General features: G+C 37.8%; 1 protein-coding gene across 1 annotated transcript in view; it reads right to left on the bottom strand.

Annotated features, from left to right (window-relative positions):
• ZNF407 (zinc finger protein 407) overlaps window positions 1-14924 on the bottom strand; it is a gene marked incomplete at its 5' end in the record, with an annotated part of 336763 nt that overhangs the window by 120856 nt on the left and 200983 nt on the right. Inside the window, 2 exon segments of the mRNA XM_048289163.1 lie at window positions 4776-4896; window positions 13127-13210. Coding sequence (XP_048145120.1) covers window positions 4776-4896; window positions 13127-13210 — 205 coding nt within the window.

The following is a 14924-nucleotide window of genomic DNA, read 5'->3' on the forward strand; positions in this document are numbered from 1 at the left end:
TGAAAATATGCAATGAATCCTTCTGCAGTTGGAATTTCAGATGCCATAATCCCTTAAAGAATGTTGTCTAATTATTTTATTATGCATAATAAACGTAAAATATTTATTTTGGCTTACATAATTATATTAAAAATGTATGCTATTTATTCTCAGTCTTGTAAGACATCCTTCACAAGTCATATAGATTGTAGAAAGGAATGCATGCTGTTTTACTGGCCTGGCTGTTTGTTTTATACAACTTCTACACCTCCTTATCTATGGCTGAGGAACACTCCTGGATATTGCCCTCCATTCCCTCACCACCACGGGTACTCTGTGCAAAATGAATCATACAGTGGAATCCCAAAGAAATGAAAATAATTTTCTTTAATCAGAGCAGAGGGATGGCATGAAGCACATTAACATAATACCTGTCCCACATTCTCCTGGCCAAAGTTGTAGCATACTCCTTCTGCATCACAAAACTGTGTCAGTGCTTCTCCCAAGCACTGTAATCCAATGAATTTGACCATGTGAGAAAAGCAGGGTTCTGCCTTTTGCATGTCCCCCTCCACGTAACTTTCATTTCACTGAAACATCCCCCTCACACACACCATGAACATAAATTGCCTGAGAAGTTGTGATAGTTATATAGAAAGTCAGAACAAATGGAAGTTAAATTTAAAAACCTTATGTATGAATAAATGAGATTTCCCATTCTTAGACACATGCACAAAACCAGTTTAGCTCTGAAAATGCTGCATATCTGCATCTTTCATTGACATCACCAGACTTAGGGGAATTTTTCACTTCTGCAATCAGGTAAAATTTAGGTACCTAACTATGCTGCAGGTTTAGAAAGTCTGTCCGCAGACTGTCCAACCAACAGATTTAGAAACCTATGTCACAGGCACTGTTCCTTTTCAGGATGTTATACATCTCCAGTGCTTACCGTGCCCGTTACCAAATGCGAACTGTATTGTTGTCAGTGTAACTCCAGGATGGTGTCATCTGAAAAGTTCAGCCACGTAACACATCTTTTTTAAATGACTAAGAAATATAAAATAAGCCTTGCATAAGTAATGGTGGTGCAGGGCCCTGTGAGACCAATTCTGTATTATAAAATTAAGTTGAACATTAATTAAGGGTGAATGAATATTTTTGTATGACAAAGCACATTGATTCAAGAATGGAGAGACATGCTGTGTGATTTGAAAAAATAAATGCAACGGAAAATCGTGCATATTTTTATCTAAAAATCACAAAAATGTGAAAAATATATAACCAAAACATACAAGCAAATTTTTGTGCTTATGAATATTATATTTTGCTTCCTTCTAAAGGATTTTAAAAACTAGACTGAAAACATAATTTTAAATTGCAATTGTTACTAGAAGTCGCACACTACTGTATCAAAAAGCAATGTTAATTTCTTTGTCATCAAAATACAAAAGATTTAAACAAAAATAAATATCAAGTGGTCACAGTACAAAAACTAGAGATGGAAGGGAACACTTTTTCAAGAATAATGAAGTAAAACTATAAGCATATGCATACTACAGAGAATTTACAATTTGTGAGCTAAAAATGCTAGGTTAGTTTATTATTCCTTCAGAAAACCACATCCATTCATATCTTTTTCTAGTTAAGAAAAGAATGTCTCATGCTGTGTGTTATATAGGGAATAAATTGCCTTTTCTGTTCCATGCAGCCAAAATCACTCTTTTCCCCATAGTATCTTACAGCCTATTTCACTTCAGTTTATAAAGTTTATAACAGTTCCTAAATTCAGATTAGTTTCTTCTAATAGCCCTTCTTCTGTACTTCTAGCCAGGGTTAGCTAGCCTTTCACTCACTAGACTGGCAAGAATTTTTGCAGGATGATTATTCAAAATTTCAGGCAGAAGAATTGAAAAGCTCAAGAATCTCCAAGAATGCTCTGAACACTGATGAGCTGAATGGGAATAATTTAAATATCTTGTACTTAGCCACTGTTTTAATTCAAGTGTCTCAGACTGCTTTATAGAACAGAGAGATCAGTTCACCTATCAATGAAAGGAGACTTTACATTAGCACTAACAGTACTTTCCTCCATATCCCAACACAAAAAGAGGAATATTCACCTTGCTAAAAATACAAGGCTCATTAAAGAGTCTGCAGTTGCCAAGCAACACTAAACAGCAACACATGAAATAGTCTGGATGAACTTACAGTGCAAGGGCCGAGCTTGCAGCATCACAATGAGACCCCAACCATTAGATATGGGGGTGAATTTTATCACTAGATCAGCAGATTTTAAAATCCTCATTTTAATGTTTTCTGTAGGTGACACTTGCAAGACTACATACCATGTGCTGAACTGGTGCAAACAATTTTATTTACAGAGTTCCTAATAACTTTCCTTTAAAAGAGATAGTACTGGGAGACTTGACAAGGAGGCAACATATGATTCCCTTAAAATTGTATTTTAAAACGAAGAGAGAGAGCTAGAGAGCAAAGACAGAGAGAAAAGATAGAGAAGAAGAGAGCAAAACATACACTTGCCAACAAGGCTGGCTAATTATCCCAGTGTGGTGGAAACTGGCAGGCACAAGGCAGGACTGCTGAGCTAATAAATACAGCAGCCCCTCTACAGGCTCCTCTGAAGCTACACAGAGTGCCTTGCTGCCTCTACGAGCTTGCAGCAGCAGCAGCAGCAGCAGCAGCAGCAGCATAGCTCTGGTTCCTGCATCCCTGCCAGATGTTTTTCAGCTGAGCTTGGAACAAATTTCTTGCAGAATCAAAGCTTCATCAGCTGGTATCTGTAGAGATCAGCCTCCAAAGGTTAGGTCAAAACTGGCCTGTGAAGAATGGAAACTAACATTCTGTTGCAATGAAATATTTATTTTTCAATAATGTAAAAGCAGGGCATGTCCAGATATTTCTTGTTAATGCTGATAAAATAAGTTGTGCTTGCATCTTCTCTAATAACCTCCAGTGTAATAAAATACTCCTAAAAAACTTGTTATTTCTTGGAATTTATATCCCATACAGAAAACTCTTCATCCAAATTAAAATGATCTCCTGTCTTTCACTCAACCGAGCACTAGGCTATGCATTGTGGGTGTAACAAACCCCAAACTGATTCACATCTACAATGCTCCCAGTCTCTAGGGTCTTCAAGCCAAGGAGCTCAAACCCACTGTAACCCACCCTCTCATTACCCAGCTCTGTAATAAGCCTACTCCTGCCAACTGGGATGATTCAGTAAAAGTGGATGACCGCAAGATTAAGTGTCCTCAAACACACGGCATTAAAGACAGCACTTCTTTTACCTTCAGTGCAGCACATCATGTCACACTAATGCTTATATGCTCTCACTTCACTCAACACACACCTTTTAATACAACTGCTTTGACAAATGAAAACCACCTCTAAGCCTTAGATGACTTACTGAAGCTGACAAAACCACTTCTATGTATAAAGAAAAATATAAAGAAAGCAGGGGCATACTTAAGGTAGCATCATAGAAACATAGCCCCCTTCCCCCAAGGTTATCAAACTCAGTTCTCTGCAATTCTAGAGAGTGATTTAATAGATGCTTAGTACAGAAGAGTTCACAAAATATTTGCCCCACACAAACAAAACAATGCAACAAGAAGTTTTATATGGAAAATGTGCAACCACTGCAGAAGCTTTCTGTACAAGAGTTTTCTGTAAAGTAGCTCATAAATAGCATGAAAACAGGTATTAGGAGAGCAGATAGGCTTCATTATATAGTCTTGCTTTAGGAAACCACATTAAAACTTATACTAAAGGAACATTACAGTTGTATGTTCAGCATGAAAAGAAAATAAAAAATGCTATAGTGGTATAATCAAATGTTTAACTTTCCCCTCTTGTGTGCATGCATCACAACACATACATCTAATCATATGCCATTTATCAAATATAATGCTGATTTTTAAAAACTTTTTGAACATCAACTCTTGCAAACTGCCCATAAAATACTTCTATGGATTCCTTTATAGTACACATAGACTAGCCACCTCACTGCAAGGTATTAAAAGTATTCAGGAATGCAGAAGAAGTGTATTTAAGAGTACAGATTCACTTAAGAAGCAATATGAGATCATTTAATATGTATAATGAACCAAAGACACGGGAGGTAAGCACCAGAAGTAATCATCACTGTTCAATCATGTGATTCTTCTAAATTTAATCTACTGCCCTAACATGGGGATGGGTTTTAGTGGTGTAACAAGGGAGGCTTTGCCATGCAACCAACCCTATGGCCAACTCTCATCCCAACACCCTGGCTAGCAAGGAGAAGGAAAGTTGGAGCAGAACAACAAGGCTCTGGAAAACTGTAACTAGCTCGAGTTGCTTCCAGTTCTAATAAGTGTCTGGTGAGTATTTAGGCTGCTGAGCCTTTTAGAGAACTTTTCCTTTCTTGGTGAAATGGTTGCAACTCAACCGAAAAAAATTTCAAAACGGCAACTGATTTGAAAAGGCAATGCAGATAAGCAACCTCACCACAGAGAATTCCAACAGACACTGGAGCAGCTGTGAAACAAACACTCAACATTAGCACTGTAGTGTTACCACTAAAAGGTTTCCCATCATTTGTTTTTCTTTATAAAGTCATACCTAAATACTGAAGACTAAGTTTTTAAATTTAGCTCCTAATTTAATATGTAATTACCGCTGCCCTGATGGTGTTTTAATGGCAATATATTTTTATTGGTGACTTCAAATGAACCTCATCTGATCACCTTAACCCTTCTCTCATCATGCTTTAGTTAATGACTCATTACCTGTAGTCACACCAGGGACATCTGTAAGGCTTTTCTCCAGTATGGACACGCTTATGTCGTGTCAGATGCGATTGTGTTGTGGAAGCAAAGTTGCACTCATCACATTTGAATGGTTTCTCTCCTAGAAGGCGACAAGAGAAGATTATCAGTTTTCATCTACAGAAAAGGAAGACAAGCCCAAATTTCTGGCATATCCATCAGCTTTTAGCCCGTGTGTATATAGCAAACACAAATATAACATAAATTTCCAAATACAATGTGTTAGTTGCAAAATATGACAGAAACACATCAGTATCCAACTGACTTCCCACGTGGAATTACACAGCAGCAAAAAGGATGAGAAAGAACTTCATTGAAACAGAGTAACCATGTTACTGGGACTTATTCCATGAAAATATCATAACCAGGTGACAGGCATTCCTCTCACACTACACCTTCCCCTGAAGTTGGGCCAAGAACAGCCCCAAGAGCAACACCAGGGGAGACAGAAGGTGAAAAATCACACTGATGCTTGTATTCAGCACCTGCTCAGAAAGGAACATCTCCAGGTGAAAAGTGTCTTTGTTTTTATCTCCAACCTTGAATTTTTAATGTTATCCTTTAAATAACATAAATAAACTGGGACTGAGAATATGAACCAGAACTCTGTGCTCCATTCCCCCTATCTTGCCTGCTACGTCTTCTGCCTTTGTGAATATTTTCTGAACAGTAGGCCAATTTTCAGCCAAATTTCAGAGAGGTTAATGAAAATACAACAGACAAAAACCAACCACCAAACCTAGACTAGGACAATATTTTCAGAAGACTAAAATAAAATCACTGCTGAATGTGCAGCTGCACCGAAAATTTCTAGAGGACTACTAATTGAAGAAAGGTAAAAATCTTTAGTGTCTAAGTTGCTCTGTGAAAAGAGAACTTTTCCTTCTAGTGGAGGGGTCCACCCCTTAGAAGACACAAAGACAAAACCTCATGACAGATACACACACTGTGATGACTAGCTAAGACACCTGCATCCCATTTTTCCAACTGGTTGCCACAGAAATGTTCTGTGGGGCTTACAGGCAGATGTTACCATTTAGGCAGGAAACAGGTTTCCTTTTGTATGGAGAAGATAAAAGCCAGCTCCTGACTGGGGTGATCTTCACTGCAGTGTGTGAGCCTTCAGAAGTATTTATCTAAAAACTACAATCAGGAATCAACATCCCCAAGAAGTCTGGATAAAACTGCTACGGACAGATACATACCTTGTAGACTATTCAGAGGTCTAGGATAGGTAGTTTCAGAATTGAACCCTAAGCCTATTAGGAGGTACAATTTGAAGTTTTTAAGACTGACAGAAGACACACCACCAGCAAAACACTATCAGTAAGAGTTGCCTTTTGCAATCAGTAGCAAAAGGCCACTCCTAAACAGCCATGCCCTCAACACAAATTTTTCAAGCCTGTTTATAGCATGAGACGCTGAAGAATTTGAAATAGACTTTGCCAGACTTCTGAGAATAGAGAGAAATCTGCATTTTTCATTCTTGGAGATTGTTGGGATTTTTCCTCCCAAGGGAAAAAGATACATAAGGTCCTCAAGGCCTGAAAAGCCTGTAATGCTGGATGGAAAGAATGGAGCAGCTTCTGAAAGCTCCATAAAGAGTTGGAATATTTGCTTTTAGCAGCCTGCTGGAGAGAATATCAGCCAATGTTTTTCATTTATTGTTTCATGGGACAAGGAAAGGTGAAGGGGCAGGACACAGAGCCGAAGCCTCTATGCTGGACAAATTGAGACTGCTAGAAAGTATGTCTTTCCTGCCCCAAATGGGGTTTTCTTGTCAGACCCTGACACTCTGCTCTGGAGAAGCTGATTTTCCCAGCAGCTTGCATGATAGTGGCTGCTGCTTCAATTAAACTCTCTGGGAGGCCATAGACTCCCTAGCAACGTAACCTGTTCTTGAACTGAAGATTTCCAGTTCTGATTTATTTTATCATCTAGCATTAAAGAAGATAGCAACATTTTCAAGCCTAAGTAGTTAAGCCACAGGTATTTTAGATAACATACATACTTATTTTAACTGCTTTCATTTAAAACGCACTAGAACCTTGCCAACTTGCCCCCTTGTAAAAAAAGGCAGATCTGAACTGAGATTTTTAGTTTGCCATTCAGGGGAGAATGGATCAAGTAAAGGTTTGCTGCTGTGCCAGGGCAGGGCCAGTGGGGCTGACAGCTGAGTGAGGGCCTGTTGAAGCCAGGAGGGCTTGCAAATTCCGTCGTGACCGTAAGAAAAATAATAATCCCTGCCCACTGCTCCAGGAAGTCTCTCCTTAGGAAATCCTTGTGGTTAACTGCTCCTGTCAAGCAGACTATGTGTAAATCTCACCTGACAGAAAATACATCACAGTAGCACTGCACAACAAAAGCCAGCTAAACTGGGAGGAAAAAAGATAGCCTAGCACAGCCTGTAACTCTTAGCAGCTGTACATGGGAAACAGTATTTTTATGGAAAATTAACCAGGTTAATTAGTACAGTTGAAAAAAAAAATTAAAAGACAACTAGGTATTTCTTCGGGTTGGGTGATATTGAAGAGTGCATTAGCTGCAGGAGTACTTTTATTTTTTGTTTATTTATTAAAGTTTTCCACAGACCTACTAATTTAAGTATTTTTTGTCTTCCCTATCTATGGGCCAGGATGCTTCTAATCAGACTTTGTGTCACAATGTTCCCTCCACCTTTCTTGCCCCCAGACATTTCAGGCAATAAACATAATTCTTTTAATACGGGCTGCCATTAAAAATTCCAAGAGGACTTTCTTCACCCCCAGTCAAGGTTCTAATTCATACAAAATTAAAACTACACAAATAAAAATATCAGTATTGACAATTTTTTTTAAACAACAGTATTTAATAACTTTAAAATAGTGTATCCAAAACTGTAAGGACAAACTCTACATATTTAAAGACAAAAAAAGGTAAAAAAAAATAAATCACCTTCCTCCTTCCCCCCTCAACCATTACAGAAGACATTTTTGTGTTTCACCATCTCTACCAATAACATGCCCCATGAAAAAAAAGGATAGGTCCCCCAAAATGACTCAATGATCAACAAGCTCCATGGGGGAAAAAAGAAGGATACACATTCCAAGATCAAGGACCCACTTCATGGGGGCTTACTTTGTTCTTAACACAAGCACTTTCAAAAAGCTACATTTCCTGACCACAGGATCACAAAAGAAATGGCTTTGCATTTTTGACAATACTGCAACCAACTTCTGAAGTGCATCTGTTGGTTAAGTCACCTAACATGGAAAATTTGAGCTCGAACAATCAAAATCTGGGAAAGCAAATGACAAAAGGACCAGTTCATAGGGAACACTAGTCTATAAAAACAGTATTAAAGCTGCTGCTAATGAGTAACTGAAGTTTTTTTCTCTTGCTACTGCACACAGTTTTAAAACCCCAGGTTTTTGGTGTCTTTGCTGGTCAAAGGTTTGCTACAATCAATTCGCCAATCTGCTGCAAATGTTGGTGTAAACAGAAAAGGGAAAACAATAAAGATGCTCTTCAAATTTCATCTCTTCTCTTGCTGAAAAGAGCAGTAAGTCTTCTTACTGTGCTACATTTCCTGTGGTATTCAACATTATAATTTTTTTAAGCTGTGGTGGGGAAGTTGAAGGGAAGAGGCTACATTATACATTAAATTCAATGCCGAGTAATGTAACTACACATTAAAGTCAAAGAGCAGTTCACATGAGAAAAAGAAACACAAAGTGAGTCACTCATCTGGATAAAAACACATATATTATTAAATTTTCTTTCTTTATTACACTGACCTATAAATGTCTTGAGAAGTGCAAGATTGAAATGAGTGAGCAGAAGCAATCATACAAACAGTGTTCTGTATGATATAAGCTACCATCTTCAAAAATGCATGAAAATATTTGAACAAAGGCACAATCTCCTTAACCAGTTCCATAGGTTCATGGTGAGTGCCACAGAAGTGCACAGTAAGTGCACAGTAAGTGTACTTACCCACTAACACTTTACTACTGTGATGTACTTCTATCACCCCTGGGAAGATCCCACCACAACCAACACATGGGAAGCAAATGTAGACTGTCAATGTGTAGAAGATGAGGATGGGGTTTTTGCAATTTGCAAGAGTACTAACCAACATTAAAAAAGGGATTTAATGCAAGAGAACACAGGCTGTGACTGATCAGCACTGTTGGACTGAGAAAGCTACTACAGCACCAAATGGAAGTTTATTGGGAAACGTAAAAGAACAGGCACATAAAGGAGAGCAGAACAATAAGAGCAAGAACCTAAAGTAAAGACATTTTAAATTATGAATTGTTTCCATGTTTTCATTTCAAGCCAGAAATAATTACCCTTACTTTTATTTTCTCTCATGCAATTTCCTAGTTGATCACGATTAAGGCAAAATATTTAAATTATCAGATATTATATGTTTCTTGTGTGTGTATATGTGTGTGTGTGTGTGTTTACTTTTGGTGGCTGGTTTAGAGGTTATTTACCCTTCTTTTGTTACAAAATTCAGGTAATAGTTTAATTCTTTGTGGAATTCAACTTACTGTAAATCCAGCAAAAACTAAAATTTGCAACATTATTTATCTTCCTATCTTCAGGAAGATTTTCTTACTGGAAAAAAATACAAATCAAAAAAACTTGCTTCAGGATGACTCAAAAGACAAAGTTGTTTCCTCCCAGCCTTGTTGAGACACCAGAACTATGGCATCTATGTTCCTGCAGCACTGCAAACTATCCCTTATTTACCACATAGCACCAGCTGATACTGCAAGCGGTCCAAGTTTCTTAAGACAGTTTATCACAGCCTAGGCAGCCACAAGTGCCTATTGTAAAGCATTTGGCAGACAGAGATGTAAGTATTTCTTTCAGTGTGATAAAATTCTGGTCGAACTCTGGACCACTCTGGAAGTTGCCATTGCTTCGATTCACAAAATAGAAGTTAAGGCCATGGATATTTACATAGTTGTGAAAGACCTTCAGAATTCCATAGACAGGTTCTTGCAGAATAGGACTGGAAGAAGGTACACTCAAATCATAAAATAATGTTGGAACAACTTCCCAGGACAAAATCAGCCAGCGACTTTGCTTATTCTCTGTTCAAAGTGTGCGTTACTCACAGGCCAGTCATTAAGGACATGACATATTTAAAACAGAAAAAAAACATCAACTGGTAAAACACCAGCAATCTCTTGACAAGTCAGATTATTTGTTCCTACTTTACAGTTGAGAAAGCCTGTATCAAGGAAATCTCTATGCAGATACATCATGTTTGTAAATATATTAAGTACAAACATTTTTCAAGTCTTAAAACTAATGGCTTTTTCTTTCAGTTAAACATTGCTGTACTTGTTTTCATTTAAAAACAAAAACACCTCTTCAAGGGATAACATCCTATTTACCAAACTAGTCCCTACAGTTTGCTCCGTGAGTGACTGAAGGCCAGATTCTGCCAACTTTTTTCACACCAAGTTATACTTCATGGCCCCTGTAATGTTTCCAAAGAAAATGCATCTTTCACAAGATAAAGGCATTTATCCAGGTACACAGAAATAATTTAGTCTATAAAGAGAAGAACAGAGTAAGAAATACCAGAATAAAGAGTATCAAAAGTCTAAGTGGCTGGTCCTACAGCCAAGCCTTCTCTTGGGTCAAACCTCTTCCAGCAGCTGAACATTTCTCTGGGGTGTCAGGACATCTCAGGCCTTGAGGCTGGGACAAGAGGAGACTTGTTAAGTTGGTTAAGACTCCTTAACTACATGTGAGGATTTGTTCATTTACCCTTGAATCGTGGGCCTCTGACAGGTGATAGAAGTAAATCTTGGATTGGAATATGTTCTGTGTCAGCCCCCTAGACAGCTTGTATTACAGTAGGGAATTATTCAAGCCATTTAGACTATTTTTGATACCTATCCCTTTCAAACCTGATTGTAATTTGCTTTGGCATTCTGCTTTGGGAAAATTGTGCCAATTGGGGACAGAAAAAAAAAGGTACAAAGAAAAGTACAAGGAGGAGTGCATGCAACTAATGACTGAGATAAAGTTGAGCACTGGATGAAAATACAATGGAACCCATGTAAGTGCAACAATGCCAGCAAAGGTGGATTGTGTCATTCTCCTTGAAACAAATAGAAGCTACAGATAATTTTTCTGCTAAAGAATCATCTCTGATTGTTTGTGCCACAGAGGCAGATAAATGCCAAAAAGATAGATCCCTCTGCCTCTGAGATACTGTCCTGTATAGTATAAAGTTAATAGCAAAGTAATAACGAGCCTCCAGTCCTGACATAAAATATAAAGTTATGCTTGCTAGATGCAAGCTTCATGATCTATAACCTGTAAATCCCTGTGATCATAGCACAAGAAGTCTCTACCACACTGGCAAAAGAAGGGCAAAATGCCTTCAAAAACCAAAAAGCTTTTCACCAGGAGTACACCATATTTTCAGCATAATTTTGCACATAAATCAGGAAATAAAATACTTTTTCTCTTGGCTGGTGGCCTAACAATACTATATATATATATTTGATGATAAGGCCTTACATTTCTGAGAAACCAGATCTGCATGCACATAATAGGTACAGACAAGAAGGGCAAATACAAGAACTTGCATTTCTTCTACTTCCCCATCCTGAAACGACTGTTTACCATTTCTGTGGCTGCACCAACTATGAGCCCTAGACATAGGCACGATCTCAATGTGTCACATGGCAGGCCAATAAAAACAAAAGGTAGTTCCTATCCTCTCGATAACAATGATTGGTTTTTTGCTAAAGGGTAAAATAATTAATTAATTAATTTCTTAGCCCACATTTGTTAAACTTGTGCCTACCTGTGAAAATTCTTCAAAGCTCCAGAAAAACAGAAACTGTTAATTACAACTGAAGCATATAGCTTCTATTCCAGTAGATGTAATTGCTCGTGTTATCATTCAGGGTGTAATAATAAGATAACTTACTATATTTACTAAATTACTTTTATTGGTCACTTAAAAAATACAAACTTCGTGCAGTGAATGGGAACTGACTGTGGCAGTACTCTTCCACAAATTTATGTTCCTTGTTATTAGAAAAAAAAATTCTGAAATTAGGATTACTATCTAGACTTGAAAGCAAATTTTGGCCCTGAATATACATTTTTTTAGAGCTTATCTGTTTCAAGATACTGTCTGGCCAGCACTGAAAACTCCACCTTTCTGAAAGCATCAGAAGAATCTCCTCCAAATATGGTTGCTTTAAATAAACTGAAAACAGGGTGGGAAGAATGGCTTCAGGCTCTCAAGAAAGAGAGTAGCTGCTCTCCAGGAAATTACACATTTAGATGGTATATGTCCTGAATGAAGATTAGTTTATACAGGGACATAATAAAATCTCCCACTGTGATTCCTTTACAAAATCCATGGAAAATTCATGATGTAACAACTACAGCATCTCATTTGTTAGCCATTTCTTTCCACTGTACATTAGACAATGGTCACTTAACTCACACAGCAATTCCTGATGATATTACATTATCCTCATGATAGTCAGTAAAACAAAAAAACTACAGTGGCTTAAACAGCAACACTTCTACGTCTGTTTGAACGAAATCTATTCAAATAATCAAACACTTACAAGGAACTACTAAAAAGCACAATTAAGGTAGAATGTATTAATAAATGTTTAATACTTACACTTTTTCTGGTCTTCTGAAACTAAGAACCAATTTAATTTTTTCTGATATTAAAATTTTATAACCAGGTGGTAGGAAAGCTTTACTAATTCTGGAAGAGAAATCTTGTTTTACATGCCAGCCATGTGGTATCTCTTAAAGTTGTACCTATTAATTACAAACTATCTTAAAATTACGAAAGGGCAACTGAAACAACACTAGCTTTCAACTATGCTTCAGTCCAAAAAAATTGATTAATTTATATGTAGTCTCTAATTTTCACCCAGGGACATTCTAGCAGTCTCTTGCAAAATCTTCACAGTAGGTAATCTATTTGGGCCTTGGAAAAAAAAAATTAGTAGACTTAGTATTCATTGAAGAAGAAAGCCAGTCTTTACAATTCTACTTGCTTCAGAAAAAAACCCAAAAAAAATCCAAACCCACCGAAAATACCCCCTATTCCCCCCAAGCAATTATTCAAACTCCCAGCTAAAAGATTTGATGCAGACCCCGGGCACACCAATTTCACAAAAACGAGAAAAAGCAAAGCAAACAATGAGCCAATGTACTATTTGTGCTGTAACGTGCTATTTGACTTGTGTTACTCCCCAGTGTAGAGGGACTCCCTTGCTGGGGAAAATACAGCGAAGAGTAAAGACAGCTTTACTGACCTGTGTGCTGCCGCCGATGCTTGGTGAGGGCATGACGCGTCCCGCCGGCAAAGCCACAAAGGTCACAGAGGAACGACTTCTCGCCTGTTGCAACAATAAACAGATGAGGGACTGCGGAGGTCACAGATCATTAAAACATATCTATCAAGGCTTTCAGGGTTACTAATTCCTCCAATCAAATGTTTCCATGTAAATATGTCAAATGGGAATGAAATTACCACTGCGGTTTATTGACTGTGATAAAATCTGAAAAGCACCACTGAACATAATTACATACTTGTCAGACCCATAAAAATTAGCTTTATTATCAATGGAATGGTTTTGTACAACTTCATTTCTGTTAGATGTCTTCCAGATGGGGCTGCTTTATGCACTTGAACAGTTTTTATGCATATCCTGATTTTTTACAATTCCCATACATCTGGCCTTTCTGTGCTGAGTAAAGATTGCCTGGAAAAAAAAGTTAATATACTGTATATATGATTCTGCTTAAATAAAACATATTTAATTTATTAACAAATTAAAGGTACTGAGAAATTTTCAACAGACTAGGTCACAGTCATCTTTAGTTACCTTCTATTTATTAATAAGTATTAAATTATTTTATTGAACACAAGAAGAATGGAGGCAACAATAAAAGCCAAATTATTCAGTACCAGTGGCAATTCAGCACTGTTTATGTTTCTGAAGTTTTCATGACATAAAGAAAACAGGTCTGGGGATTGCTCCTGAAATTGCAGCAGAACTCATATTGTTCGTCTTCAAATGACAATTCTTCATTCCAAACCTCTGGACCAATTTGAGAGATTTTGGCAAGCTCAGTACTCATTAGAAGTGCATAAATGCCCTCTTTTTAATTTTTTTTTTTTTTTTTAACAGAAGCTAGGATTTTGCCCTGTTGCCTATAAATACAGTTTATAATTTCACAGCAATATTTTTACCCAGTATGTACGAACATGCATTGAAATCTCAGCCCATAAAGGCCACATGGAAGGTCATTATGAATTAGTAACACTAATCTCAGGTACAGACTCAATAATCAGCGATAAGACTGAAATTTTTAATTTTTTTTTGTTTTTAAAGAATCCAATTAGTCATTTGGAGCCAAATTGTCTCCTTTTGCAGTAACACAGCAGAAAGGGGACTGGTGGGGCAATGATGCTGAATTCATTGAAACTAACAGTCTCCTTCCAATTCTTCCCCGTGGGGAAGGAAATTTAGTTCCTCCAAAAGACGGCTGGGTTAAGAGGTCCAGTGTCAAATTACCAAGTCCTCCTGTGGAGACAGAAGGATGGAAACTTCCATGCTGTTTATTCCCGCATAACCAGGCACGGGAATACACAGACTTTCTGGAAAAGCACAGTGCCTCAGTTAACTTTGGATGCTGTTCATATAAGCAAGAGATCATCTTGTGAGCGGGAGCTTCTAGGAGCGCCCTGCAGGGACCAGTTGCCCTCTCCCACAAGCTCCTCACCCCAGTTGCCCCAGTGAGGGAGTCCCTGGGCCTTGTGATACCAAGAGGAAAGCAATTCCAAAGTTTCCAAGGCAGCTTGAATCCTACCACCAAAATGGGACGATAAAAGTGCTAATAAACTTCTGCCATGTAGCAAGGCTTTGAAATGCAATGGGCACATATTTCAGAATTTCACTGTTTCAGAAAAAAGCAACCGGCGCATTCTTATTTTCTGCACCCAAATCTGGTCATATAGAGCAGGCTGAAATTTTACAGGAGGACTTTGGGCTTTTTTGAAATTTTGGTCTGTTGATAAGAGTATCCCAGAAGAATATCTTAGGTGCG

The sequence above is a fragment of the Corvus hawaiiensis genome, chromosome 30, assembly GCF_020740725.1.
Source record: "Corvus hawaiiensis isolate bCorHaw1 chromosome 30, bCorHaw1.pri.cur, whole genome shotgun sequence".
Lineage (NCBI taxonomy): Eukaryota > Metazoa > Chordata > Aves > Passeriformes > Corvidae > Corvus > Corvus hawaiiensis.